The 15,261-nt window shown below is 30.8% G+C and overlaps 1 protein-coding gene across 1 annotated transcript in view; it reads right to left on the bottom strand.

Moving 5' to 3' along the window:
- LOC130442782 (protein lin-54 homolog) overlaps window positions 1-13,735 on the bottom strand; it is a 17,130-nt gene extending 3,395 nt beyond the window's left edge. The window contains exons 1-7 of the mRNA XM_056777135.1: window positions 13,606-13,735; window positions 13,240-13,389; window positions 8,718-8,969; window positions 7,895-8,568; window positions 6,084-6,206; window positions 5,528-5,931; window positions 4,071-4,227 (exon numbers count right to left, since the gene is read on the bottom strand). Of these exons, the coding sequence (XP_056633113.1) occupies window positions 4,071-4,227; window positions 5,528-5,931; window positions 6,084-6,206; window positions 7,895-8,568; window positions 8,718-8,969; window positions 13,240-13,389; window positions 13,606-13,624 (1,779 nt within the window). The 5' untranslated portion in view covers window positions 13,625-13,735. The remainder of the gene's footprint in view (window positions 1-4,070; window positions 4,228-5,527; window positions 5,932-6,083; window positions 6,207-7,894; window positions 8,569-8,717; window positions 8,970-13,239; window positions 13,390-13,605) is intronic.
- Between the last annotated feature and the right edge of the window lie 1,526 nt (window positions 13,736-15,261).

Consider the following 15,261-nt stretch of genomic DNA (forward strand, 5'->3'; position numbering starts at 1 on the left):
GTATTGGAAACATGATAGGGATCATCTACGGTTTTGATTATACTATATCTGGGATCTACATATAAGAAACTTTGTTTCTGAAAAAAGGAAATCAAACTAAAAATGGGAATACATGAGCCTGTCAAGCATACGATGTCTACAAGAATAACGATAAATATGTGCATAAATATCGAATACAAAATATACGAAAATGAGTTGTTAATACCAAGTAGATATCATCAAGATTTAAATGACACACGACTGTTTATAAACTGACCGTTATGACAAATATAAAATTTATAAATATAACTTAGGGAAGATAAAAGTCATGGTGAAGATGAAATGTTGGTAAAAATTTAGAAAAAATAGAGAAAAGAAATTCAAAAGAAACTTTAGAAGCTGTTATTACAAATAGGAAGAATCAAACCAATGGAAGAATTTAATAATTGTATACAGTGTATCCACGTAAGTTGGTGGCATGTGGGAAAAAGTTCTGCATAGTCCAAAACCTAAAATTCAATCATCAGATGTTAAATTTTTTCAGTCGAAAGCAGGGTTTGTCAAAAAATGTAATTTTTAATCTAGAGTAACTTTCTTTTTAACAATTTCGAAAATTGTTATAAAGAAAAGATGTTTAGAATTAAAAATAGCTTTCAAATTGTTTATTACGTTAGAAATTTAAGTTTGCACATTAATGCATAATTAATCTAGGATGCACTGGATGAGAATTGTTTTTGAAAGTCTATTTAGGATTGTTTAATCAAATTTATAATTAATAAATGCAATGCATTAATGTGCAAACTTAAATTTCCAACATAATAACAGAGAAAATGTAGGAAAAAAAAATTTTTTCAATGTAAATAAACAAAGTTGAATATTTGAAAGCTATTTTACACTTCTACACTTCTTTTCTTTATAACAATTTTCGATATTGTCGAAAAGAAAGGTACTTTACTCTAGATTAAGAATCACATTTTTTGACAAACCTCGTATACGACTGAAAAAATTTAGCATCTGATGATTGAATCTTAGGTTTTGGACCATGCAGAACTTTTTATAAAGTATAAATTTTTTTCGTAAAATTAATAATAAAAAAGTTTACCATATACCACCAACTTAGGTGGACACACTGTATACATAATCGAGGAAAGTAACAAAACATGTTGTCAAAACAAAGTTAGCATTACTAGACGTAACATATAAAATAATTTCCAAATTTATAAGCATTGAAAACAATAATTGGAAAGGATTTAAATCAGTCAGATCAACAGTAGACAAGATATTCATAATTGCATATTTTAAATAGACCTACAATACAAGTATGTATAATAAAAAATCTCTAAAAATTTATAAAGCTGAGAATGACGATGGAATTTATTAAAATAACTAACAGAAATAAAAAATGTAATTACAGAATGCAAATCTTGCTAAACATCTAAAGCGAAGAGACTAAATTATTCAACTTAAGTAGATTCCAAACAATCAGTTTAATTATTATCCATAACATAATATGCTTAGACAAGCACTGTTTCGGAAATGTTATAGGATATGATAAGGAATAAATGTCTTCAAGGTACCATGATTTCCACAGGAAAATAGTTTTTTGACTATTATATAACAAGTTCTTGTTACCGCTGCTATCAGTTTGTTGTCAAATTGATAAGCGATATTATATCATTTACAAAATATAATTGGGTTCTTTACAATTTGAGGTTATGCAGTTACCGAATATCCCGGAATGTTTTTAACCTTTAAAAATAGCGCACAACAAGAGGGAAAAGGAAATGGATAGTTATTAACAGAGAAAGGTAAAAATTTCAGAGCTGATAGCTGAGCTAATTGAACCCAAAGCGAATAGGAATTCAATCAAAGTTTGAGATATCTCTATGCAATATATATTTAGAGGTGATATGAAGGATGAAGTTCCTTTAGGTTGAGGATGGATGTGAATGTTTATGAGGAGCGACAGTGGCAACGGTCTCAGAAAAGAACAGCAATAAAATAATTAAAAACAGTAGAGGAGGCCATTGGTTTCAGGGAGAAGAGCTATCACGTCGACTATTCGAATAGGAATCATTAGTTCTAGTATGTACAAATCAGGTAGAAATGTAGCTAGAGAGGTTTTCATGTCAGGCACCTTCGAAGGTCCTATAAGGGGATAAGAAGAGGCTTCGATAGACTTAATGTTATAGTTTCGAGAGCTCTACTGAGTGCAAATAGTTTGAGGTGGAAGGCAATGGCCAAATGTATCAATGTTTGAACTGATTTTCACAAATTATGCTAAATTAAAAGAGGCGACTTTAATAACCAAAATAATAATATAAAATACATTAATGTTTCTACTCGAATTTATGGTACCTATATACATACATTGTACTAAATCTATGTTAGATTTTTCCAATGAGCTGTAACCACTGAGAGTGCGTGAGAAGATTTTATTTGATCATTTATTCCTTAAAATTAGTAACTGCATGGTATTGGATAGTCTCATACTTAATGAATCAACTTGTACAAGGTTACCCGATATAAATTATTCTCCTTATTGTTAATAACGCCTGTAGAAAATAAGTTGTGTGGTTATGATTGAATTAATTTAACCCTTAAACGGGCATGGTATCATATATGATACCATCTGCTCAACAATTTTTTTAAAAATCGGCGGTAAACCTTTGGACCTGGTTCTTTCTCTCAGGGCAAGGGAATTTCATTGTGAATGTGTTGGTCACACTGTTTTACGTCCAATGAAAGTTATAACAACATTTATCAACAAAAACCTTCAATAGCCCACATCTCATCAGTGAAATGGCGTCTCTTCCTAAAAATGTAAATTGTTTTTTGTTATTGTACAAACAATATGGAATGCAATTATGGAAAGGAAAAATAGTGATAACTGATTTTCTGTTGTAGAAAATGCATTTTGTGAACGTATCATATTTGATACTTTGCCCGTTTACAGTAAAAGCTAAAATGATTTTTTTAAACAAAATTAATACGCTTTTTATAACTAAATTGTTTATTGATATTTATTATATTATTTTTTGTATTTTTATATTATTTTTAATAAAATTATTTTGAGCTGAGATGCGTTGTTGTCTTAATTTATTGTTCCCATCTAACTGATATTATTGATGGCCATGGGCCTTGTTTTACCATTATTTAAACAAAAATTCTGTTCTATATGACAAAAGCAATTAAAACTAATTACTATCTAAATTTAATGGCTTGCGCAAAAATTATAAATATTTAATTTGAAGAAACAAAAATTGAAAAGACATTCTAAATGTAAAAAAGGAAGCCAAAAATGTGATTTCAGCTAAATTTTAGAAATTTTTAGCTAAATAATAAATCCCAGTGCTCCCTAAACCTCCAAGATATCATATATGATACCTTATTGAAACTTATGGTTGAAAAATTTTTTCTGACATCTTACTTGAAGTCTAAATGACAGGAAATCATGGAAACAAGAAAAAAAGTCATTGGTTGATATCTTGCCAATTTAAGTGTTAATATAATAAAATGTTCTTGAACTTTTTACTTCTTAGACAAATAATATATTCGATAACTGACATTTTGATGAAATAATTAAAAAAAATCTTCATATATAAACATCATTGAAAAAAAGATAAACTGTTGTCGAGTCATTCACCATAATTGTTGATGAATTTCACATTTAATAGTACGCAAAACACCACCTTTGCCACATTCATATTCGCCACGTTTCTAATGTTGTCAAATTATAAGTGACAAATAGATTTGTGATTCTCTGCTTTTAAAATTATAATATGGATGATGCTCAATGCCTGGGACCGTCTTTTACTATAATTACTCCAGAAATATTTAATTACTACTACTAATGAGGTAAACGAGTATTGTTTGTTGTTGGAAACTCAGCGGATTAGGTGCTTCAGTTAAAAGGAGGAGATATTCTCACAGTAATGAAATTTGTTTATTGAAAAGTCTTATATTAGCAAAATTCAGTTATAACCACACAATTCATTCAAATTCGTATCGTTAATACGATACGGTGAGGGTTATTTAAAATGTTTGAATGCATATTCAGAATTAAAAAGGTATTAAAACATAAAACTTACCTCGTAACATTCACAATAATTTTTCAAACAACCTGATCTCTTGCAATTGCAACCTTTCGTGTGTTTCCTTATTGAAATATCTCCTGCTACATCTTTTGCCTTTCCAATTTTCGGCCTAAACGCGTTGGGATTTCTTTCAAGGCAAGCTTTAATTGCTCTAAAAATTAATTTCTATATTTTTTAGTGGTCCGGTAAACTTTATTTCTATGTAATATTTCATAAAAACAAATAGACATAAAAATTATTAATACAATTTTATCTTCAAGATAGCTATCATCTATATTCGTGTATAGCATTATGACTTATGCCATTTTTCATTACAATTTCATGATTTATTGTGTGATTATATGTCTCTTTCTTTTTGCCTTATCATATAGTTCTACTGTTCCTATTTGCCTGATTGTTATTTTACTAAAGATGATTTGCTTCCCCCTTAACCCATTCACGAATCAACAACAAGTATCCAAATTTCCAATTCCCCAACGAGAATTCACAAAGATGTGAATACATCTTCAGTACCATAAGACGTAATGAAAAGGTTATTTGTGTAATCTCCGATTCATAAACTTGACTTTCGGGTTGCCGTTGCATAACATAACATTGAAATGCATAAGATCATTCATAGTTGCCCTTTGTTTGCCGATCGGTCTGCTGTTGGTGATTTTCAACGTTTGTCACCTTTACCCCAATAAAACAAACTCTTCTTTATTTTCCATAATATCGTCCATAAATACTGGATAACAATCAAAAACACAAAAATATCCCGAAACCAAGACAGTACACACACACAAACACAAAAAGAATAACAAAATTTTTAGGTTAACGGCAACTTCAAGTTTATGAATATGGTGTAGCATGTAGCTGATAGTAGAGTAGAGACGAAGATGTAAATTAAGCAAAATTTTAAAAAAGTCCATGATCTCGTATTGCAAGATCGCCCTGTCACAAAGAGATAATATACGAACTGAATGTGGAAAAACTGTCGGCGCGATTGTTACCACCAACGTTAACAGATGCAGACTAGCAAACTCGAAGACATTTGAAGTCGCCTTTAAACACAGAATAGATAAGACAAGAAAAAATTTAACGCAACACTAATAACAAAATCGACGATGCACTATGATATAGAGACGAAAATGCAGAGGAAGGAGTTAAGATATTGATACTCATTACCGCTGAAAAAAGGTTTTGCTAACCGTATTTCATTATATTGAATGCGTAATTTTAGTAGTTCATCTTTCAAAGGAAGCCACTGTTACAAGTGCAAATTATGCCAATTTAATTTCAAAGTCCCCTAATTACAAATGAAAAATGCAGGGGAAAGTTTGTTGGGTTTGGAAAGTCACTTTGCTTTACACTACTAAGTAAACAGTCTCTGATATATTATGGAAATGTGCCATTCTTATTGGAACACTTGGTACATCATTTCTACAAACTTGTGAGATAAATAAACTCACCTATTCCTATGTTCTTCATTTTCCAAATTGTTATAACAGTTCATACAGTTGCACATGTAACAAAACTCACCATTTGCAAAACAATCACAATATAATTTTAAGCACTGTGATTTATTACAGTTGCAAGGTTTCCTCGGTCTCATGCCATTAGCGTCGACTTCTTCTTTCGTTGAAACCGGTGAAGTATTTTCAGATACAGCATTTGTCTTCAGGGTTGGTGTATTTTTCGGAGGCGGTGCTGCAGGTGGAACAGTCACCTTGGAAACTGGAACCTGTTGAGTAACGGGAATGTGAGCGGGAATAACCATTAAAGGAGTGGTATTTAAAGGCTTACTTATAGGAGAAATTGGAAGTTTGTCTTTGGGGTGGATTTTTGGGATGATTCTGTTTAACGGCGATACTGGCTGCAACATATTTAAAATATATATATATCAGACAGGGGTGCCCATAACTGAGAATAAAAAACAATAGATCTTTTAGGTAACAGTGCATGTACAAACCAATTATCTCTTAGTCAATCTATTCTAGTTACCATATAATAGGAAAGTTCAATTACCTTAACTTCAGATAAAACAATATTGGTTGGTGTTACTACTGGTGTTGTTTTGATTGTAGTTCCAGTGGTAGTAGTGGTATTGGAATCGGATGTATTTGTCGTAATAAATTTAATATACTGCATCTAAAAACACGAATAGAGTAATCAATAAAGGCTGAATTGAGATGAAACTTTATCGGTACATGTTGCCAATACGGGTAAGAACAATCAGCTAGTATGGGAACAACTGTTCAACAGATACTATGGAGGTAGACCGTTTGGTCTTTTAGAAACTAAACTATAACTATAATTTGTTAAAGAAGGGTGCCTGGCATCTGTACTAAGTGTTATTGTGAAGATAATACAAAAAATTGAATGTAACGAATTTGAAGTACTATTTTATGGGTCTTGGTAACTTGCTGATCATTCTTACATATGTTGGAGACCTACAGACATGAACTTTCATATTTTATAAAATAACAAACATCTGGCCCTCGTGGGCACTTGGGCTATAAAGTATATGTATGTACTATGAAAATACTAAAAAAAGTCTTATGGTGAAAAATTATTATTTGGAGATTATGCGGTCATCCTCCCTCGTCGATTGTTTTCTTTGATTATAAAGTTGTTGTATACTACGAATATGCACTGAATGTTCGCGTTATTAGTATGATACTATGTTGAAGTATTGAAAACATTAAAACGGTACCAGCTTTTCACAAGGAGTCTACTTCGCCATTCATCAAACCAAATGGCACAGTTTACTCAGCCTTTGTACAGTCCAGATGTAGTTTTTGGAGACTTTTGGCTCTTTGCCATTGAAAAAGATGATAAAGAGATGGTTGAAACTAATGCGACAAATAGTCTGAAAGTAATTCTGAAAATTAACTTCCAGGAATGCTTCACGAAGTCGAAATACCACTGAAAATGTGTTATTCTATTAACCGAGAACTGCTATGAACGATTTCCTCAGCAGATAATGAAGAAAGAGAAACATCAACAACAACAGCTGCAGACAGATCGAGATATAAAAGTTGAATACTATTTTAGTACTATACGTCAGACTTTTTCTTTTAATGAGTACTTTTAATTTAGTACAAAGCAGAAATGTATAGTGATTATTTTGTAAAATCGTTCACATATTTACATTTTGTAATATGAAATATGAGTTTAGGTTTGTCGTTTCAGTTTTCTCAAAGCTGTACTACGTTTTAAGAGCACAAATGAAGTTTCATGTAGATCAATTAGCTCATTCTTTGTTTTGGAAGGTGTAGTACCAAAGCCTATTTTTGAACAGTAGATAGCGTTGCATTTAAAAGTAGCCATACAGATCTTGAAGACATCTAGAAATGCATTAACGCTAGAAAACATACGAAAAAATGATTATGCAAGATTAACAAAAAGAGATTTAAGGTATGTTTGCAGAAAGGTATGTTCAAAACCATACTTGGAGCATTTTAGGAAGGATAAAAAGGATTTTTCGCGTAGTTTTATAAATGTAGATGAGATGTGGGTCTACCATTATGAACGAAAAGCTAAGAAGAGTTAAGGACAGATAAGGGACATGAAAATGTATCAGTTTTCAGCAATGAAAAGGAATATTACATGGCGAACATTAATATAATGATAAAACACAACATCCACCCCATTTGCCAGATTTTCTTCCTTAGATTTATGGCTGCTTTCTCAAATTTTCATCAAATGAAGTGGTAATAGTAATTGTGTACTCCACAATCCAATGGTTCGTAACAATATTGTCTGATAAAATAATTGTGTTTTTCTTACTAATTGACAAAATTTATTGAGCAGCCAGGTAGATAGCAGAAACTTACCCCTCTACCGGGTATGTTGATTTGATGCAATTGTCCTGTATTTAAAGTTTGAGCAGCAGACACCTGTAAAATTTGTGCTTGCGGTAAAATAGTCTGATTTCCCGATGCAGATTTAAATATGATTCTTTGTGTACTTTTATTAGTAGAGTTCGAACCAGCCGGCAATATTTTGGTCGGTACTTTTAACTGATTCAAAGTTACAGTTTTTGTACCGACTCCTGTTGTAATAATTTGTTGAGAACTAACTTGTGGTATGATTTTAATGGACTTTTGAGGATTTTTTGTTAGCAAAACCGTTTGTTTTCCACTCGATTGGCTGGGTTGAGTTATTTTAGCATTCGTTAACAACCCCATTTCTTGCGCTTGCTGTAACGTCAACGTTTTGGTGGGCGTTTGCAATACATTAATTTGTTGTTGATCAGCTTTTTGTACTACCATGAAATGCTGAGCTGGTTTTGTTATTGCTGTTAAAGGTTTTGTAACGTTTTTTTGTGAAGTCGTCAGTACTTTTTTCATCAGTACTGGTTTTTGTTGAATAAGGGAAATATTGCTGTTTTGTGAAGAGATTGTTTTGAATGTGGGTTTCAAAGTTACAGGTCGAGAAATTAGATTGGCGAAATTGATTTCTTGTCCTGGAGATGCTACCAATTTGATTGCTTGATTCGCCCCAGTTCCTAAAAAATAAAAACATAAAATGATAAAGCTAATCATTTAAAAGACATTTTATTCAATTGCAAGTTAATACTGAATTGAAATTATCTACATCAACAAATGTATGTTTTCATTTTAATTGCATATGGCAAATAAATAATTTGGTACATACCCTGCAATAGTAGTAACGGTTGACCCCCAACAGACTTGACGGTAAGAGGCATTTTCGTTGGTTTTGGAGCAATAGTTAATGGTCTTAATGGAGGTACGACAGTCATTTTAGTGGTCCTATTGTCAAATATCTGATCATCTGATTTATTGGATATATCTAAACTAACTTCGACATCTTCAGTCACTACTTCTTCCATTTCTACTTCTTCTTCATGTCCAACTATTTCTTGATTTTCTACCACTATTTCCTGTTCTAATAAATATATTTTTGGTAATATTTTTTCAAGGGACTGATAATCAAGATATAAAACTACTTTGTTGCAAATTTAATTTATTTATTGCAGCTCAAATACGTTCCCTATCTCAGTGAACAACTCCCCAAAGCATGATATTTATAAATGTATTTCAAAGTAAATTGAAATTTTATTTCTAATGTAACATTTTTTAGTTTTTCATTTATTTAAATATTCATCGAAGATAAATATTTAAACAGATTTTATGTTGTTTTATGTTTAATTCAAAAGAACTTTGATCCTTTATTTGATCTTTATCAAGGATAAAAATATATGGTACATTATAAATCAAACTTTGAGGAAGATGAAGAAGTAATTTGAATGATTTTGTACCACATATTTTAAGCTTTGATAAAGATTAAATAAAGGATCGAAACGTTGGCAATTTGAAAAACTCTTGGACAGTTTTATTTCGAGTCTTCTACCTACAACACCATTCGAAATTTCGTACTAGAAAGGACAATAATATCAAGAATGTTATAAACATTTTTACCAATCTAACAGTTTAAGAGATATACAAAAAGTTTTGGTAAAAATTGCAGTTTTCCAAGAGAATATTCGGAAAGCACTCACTAAAAATCAAAGATGAATAAAATCGTGAATCCTAATTATAATACCTGTATACGTTGCAAATGAAGCAAGTCAAATTTCATTAAAATTCATTTATTTTACAGTAATTTCATTTTGAAATTCATCACTAATACAAATTCGCTGACCCTTTCCGGGTTTTTTTTTGAAAAGACTAAACACATCCAAAAGTAATTTTCCCTATGCTTTCCACTTTCAACGTAAACATGTCAGTTGCGCATGCTTAACGTATCAATTATATGTCAGCTCTTATTAATTCTACAGCTGACCTGCTGAGTTTCGGTCGATGATAAAGTTACTAAAGTCGAATCCATTATGTCAATTGAAATCTATCGTCAGGTCTATAGGCCGAATATCATGAATAAGAAGTTGGAAAGAAAGAAAGTATCCAGTCAATTTTCGTATAAATCGTTTCGAGGACTGCGCAAAAAGTTTCCATTTTGAAAACCTACGATATGGAGAGACCCAAGAAATTGTTATTTTTGTACTACGAGGGTTGGAATTAAATACATTTTCGGGCGATTATTTTCTATGGCTTTCGACGTGAATTTAACCAACAGCAGTGTGCCGATCAACTCGCTTCGACTTTTGGTGATGGAGCACCATGTCGAGCTACCGTGTTTCGATGGTTTTCCGAATTCTATCGTGGTCGCACTTTGCTACAGGATGAATACCGTGAAGGTCGTCCAAAATCGGTTGTTGTGTCAGAAAACATCGATGCTGTGCATAAACTGATATTGCAAGATCTTCATGTGACATAATTGAGATCTGTCAAGACCAGCCAAATCTAACAGTTGTTTTTGCAGCGCACGATTTTCCTGGCGTTTGCAACTATATCGTCTGGAGCAGTATAGCAAATGCAATATTTGCTTTTCGATAAAAAAAATGTCTTGATTTTTGCTAACAAATTCACATCTGACGTATGGCTAAAGGATAACATATTCACTTCGCATATGTCTTTATATATCCGGCAAGATTTTCGCACGACCGATGGGTAAACTCACCACTTGACAGTTTGGTAGTTATTTTAGGCATTTTTCACGAGTGGTTTTAACCATTCCATATGCAAGTTAGGGCTTGTATATCTACATATATAGATTTCTTCAATTTCTTATTTCTTAGACCTTTTGATATGTTTATGTTTCTAGATATTCTTGATTTTAAGTCTGTTTTAAGTTTTTTTTTTTAATAATTTTAAAAGTATAGAAAAAATTTGACGTTTCGACTTTTGAATTGACATTGATATTGACCACCTCCATCATGAATATCGAAATAAGAACAAAATCAAACTAGAACTTTGTTCTAATAAAAAAAAATTAATTTTTCCTTAGTTCTTACATCTTATATATGTAGCAGTACTTAATCAATCAAATTATTTGTAGTTTTATTAGAATTTACAAAATAGAACTATAAAATTTACTCAAATTATTTAAATCTTTTTTATAATTTATAACTTTTCGTTTTTATGAATGTGAACCATTGCTAAAAATTCTCATTTTCATGTATTAGATTCCGTTCCAAGATTTTTTGAATCTTTATAATTGAATTTATGTCTTTTTGATATTTCTTCATGGTCCGTTAACGCAGTTTTATTTTTTCATGGTATTGATGACCTTTTAGTCTATTTTCTAAATACTGAGATGTTTGCCCTATGTAGACAGCATCACAATTAGTACAAGGCATTTGATATAATATAACTTCTTTTGTTTTTTGGTGTTTTAGATTTTAATTTAGTGAAATATTTGGATAACGTATTATGTCCTTTATAACTTATACTAATATCATATTTATTAAAATAATTTCATAGTCCTTATACATATGGTAAGGAAAAATGTTTTATGTTTTGATGTTTCGTTTCTGTTCTGCTTTTTAATTGACTGTAGTGTTTGTTTCTGATAGTTGGATAGATCCATCAGCCCAACTTATTATCACTGATCTTTTTTGTGACATAGGATGACACGAATTGAAGTTTAAATATCTTGAGAACTAAGTTGGTTGCGTATTCCATTCTGTTTTTATGTTACCACAACGAGTAACAAAATTATAGCATGCCCGGAATTGAATATTATTATTAAAATAGAAGTCGTTTACGGAGTAGAAGGCGCTTTCCAGTATATATGTCCTCAAATTATTGCGGAAAGCGGTAAAAGATGATATCGGTTTGAATTCAATTGGCAAGTGATTGTGCAATTCTAAACGTGGAGTAGGAATTAATTTTTTAGATAAACCGGCAATATGTAACACCCATTTCAATGAATTGTCCACAACAAACCCTAAGAATTTTACAGATTCAACGACGTCAATGGTGGTGTTTTATAATAAAAAAGGCACTAATGTATTTTTATATGATAAAACTTTAGTTTTAGAAACGTTAAGTGTGCCGTGAAATCAGGGTTGCTCCAAGAGAAACTAGTGTCGTCTGCAACAATGTCGTCTCAAAACCGACGAAACAAAATAGGGCCTACTACTGAGCCTTGGGGCACTTCACATTCTATTGACTTGCAAGAAGACATCGTTGTATCAACCCTTACTTCTGTTGGTAAGGTATGACTTAAACCACGCAAGAGGTGTTCCTCTGAATCGTAGCACTGCAATTTATTAATTAAAAAATTTTGATTAACACAATCAAAAGCCTAAGAAAATCACAGAAAGTTGTTACTGTGTAGTGTTAGTTGTTTATGCTAGAGTAGACATTATTTCATCAATAAATCAATGTATTATAAATACGTATGACACTCATACCAAATTGAGAAATGATAAATAATGTTTAAATTTTTTAATTTATGCCTTTTGAACTGCAAGGATTTCTTAATTTCTAAACCATTGGTTCAATTTCAAAGTAGAAAAAAGTTTTCCTTCCTCTTAATGGTAATGGGTCATTTAAGATCCAAATGTACAAATTTTTGCTGAGGTTTGAATTTAAAAGACATAATAAAATCTCTTGCAAATGAAAGAACAAACTTTTAAACAAGTGAGAAGTTTGGGGATAGAATATTTGCTAGTTGTAATGTAACACTATACTAATTAGTTATGTCTTCTATAAATTTTCAATTACAAATCTTAACTTGAGTATAGAAATAGATGATATACGGAGTTAACTTTCTAGAAGTATTTTAGTAAAGAATATAGATTAACTTCAAGTAAAATGATTATGTTATAGAAAAACTATACTAAACTAAAACACAAATCAATTCAAGAAATAACTACTACTTCGTTGTGGCTGTCTATTATAACTGGATTCATTTGATACTTTTGTTATTAGTTCCTTGGTAATTAGTAGAAAAGAGCCCCAGTTATAATTGTTTGAATGTAGGCTATTCACTAATACCTAGTTCTTAAGGAATAGATTCATGCCATTCCTTTCCCAGAAGAAGTTATTTAAGTAGGTGGCAAAATATAAAGTTTAAAAAATCAATTCTAAATTTTATTATACTTTTGCAAAACTTCTAATCGTTATCAATTGAAATTATTATACTTTAATCTATACATTTCATAAAAATTTATTAAATACTTCAAGTTTCTGAATGCCACGACACAAATAAAAAAATAATGAATTAATATTCCATAAGTGGAAAAATATTTGTGGTAAATAATTATCATATCTAATAATGGTTAACATATAATAGAAGAACTTTAAATTACCTTCAGTCTCCATATCAGTGGTCAATGTAAGTTCTTGCGATAATTCACTTAAATTCTGTATATCATTACTGATCAAGCTAGACAAACTATTATCAAGATTGGCATTTTCGACATTCATAGTTTCCATGCTCTCCGTGTCTTCTCCATTCCCTGAATTAAAGGTAGTAATCATAGTAATTCAACAAAAAAAACAAACAAATTTTAAAATATCCTATTTTTAAATTAAACTCTACATTATATTCAAAAAAAATAATTTCGCCTACACAAACAGACGCCTATTTCAAATTATGCTTAGTAAAGCTAAGAGGAATTGTATTTTATTGAGTTATACTTATCGTCATATAACGTGAATAAATTTCTACAAACCTTTATCCGAAAATGACATAGTTAGTTCAAAACTTAATAATGTTTTAGTATGAAGATGGAACTATTTCAAAACACCATAGTCAAATTTTGACAGATCACGTGACCTTAAAAGCGCATCAAATCTACCAACTATCGGCTCTTTTCAAAATCTCTACGTGAAGAAATCGCGCGTGATATAAACTGTGTGTAGTGAAAAGACTTCTTTTAAATATTTGTCTATTATATACAATTTGAATTTCATATTTTGAATTCATAATTATTTTGTGTTCGAAGAAATTATTTGCTTTATTTAAACAATTGAATAATACGACAAATTTTGTCACTGAAATGGAATGTCAAATCATAGGTATTTTATACAATTATTAAAAAGTGTTTTTTAATTTGTCAAGGAAAAGTCCATAAAAGAAACGTTTATTTCATGAAAGATGGAAAATCCGTGTAAAATTCAAATACAAGAAAAGGTATATAGTTATCCGCGCACCGCAAATGATGTTTCTGATGGAAGTGGTAAGACAGATTTAAAACAAATTGATTGTGCTAAGAAAAATGGATTGGGAGGCTTTTTCAAGAAAGTGGATCCACTGGAACCGGAATTATTGGTAAGCCTCATATTAAAAATATTCGATAAAAAATTGGTTATGTCAAAATAATTACTCCCCAAAATAGTTAGTAAGATAGTAATTGGAGTCTAACAGTTCTAATTATCTATTTTATCTAATATAAAAACTGCTATAATCATTCATTGCTTAGTTGCTGGTTTATTTTTGTGAAATTTTATATGTATTAGAAATTAATTTGTATTTTCCAGCACTTGAAACTAAAAACTAATAAAATAGATCGTGAGTGAAAATATGCTTCCGACATAATGTCACCCTCTATCATATTCTTTCATCTTTATTCTCGTCTTTATGTCTCAGAACTAAAACTAGCAATTAGTTTTGCGATTTAGCATTGTTTAAAATCAATAACAGATGTCGCCAAAGAAAGTTATAATGGAATTGAACAGTGTTGTCAGCTTATATGTGCCTTAGGAAAAAATTAAATTTGGTGGATTTTCATTTAATTCTGTACTTTTCACGTTTAAATTATTTGACTTAAAGAATTATGACGGTAGTGCATCAAAAGTATCAAAAATTTTACATTTACATTTTACATTTACAAAAAAAAAACTGGGCACAATTTTGACGAATTGAAAATTATTTTAAAAGGAAAAAAGGTGAAAAAGTGACGGTGATGTTTATTTTTAACGCTTGATGCTCTTTAAATTTGACGTCAGATGGCATTCTGGTGTTGTTCGTATCCCAGATCAACCACCTGGTTCGTACCACATTACGATATTGCATTTTTAGTGTAATAGTGGGTGTGAGTGTATGGTAGTTAATATCACTGAAGATGCTATTTCGTGCTGACGTCACGTAGTAAGAATCAGTGTAATTGTGAGTGATGTAGTGGTAGTAAGCAGAGTGTTTAGAATTTGTCTTGAGTGGGATTGGCACTGTTTCTCTTCTAATATACGTCAAAAGTACATAATTTTTAGTGAATTCTGCATTATTTCTTAATTTTGTGTCTTGCATTTGAAGCGTAACATACCAGGTATAGGTATACTCAAACCATATTTTGAAAAATTTTAATTCAAAACAATAAATGGAAAAAACG

The sequence above is a fragment of the Diorhabda sublineata genome, chromosome 4 (assembly GCF_026230105.1).
Source record: "Diorhabda sublineata isolate icDioSubl1.1 chromosome 4, icDioSubl1.1, whole genome shotgun sequence".
In the NCBI taxonomy this organism is placed as follows: domain Eukaryota; kingdom Metazoa; phylum Arthropoda; class Insecta; order Coleoptera; family Chrysomelidae; genus Diorhabda; species Diorhabda sublineata.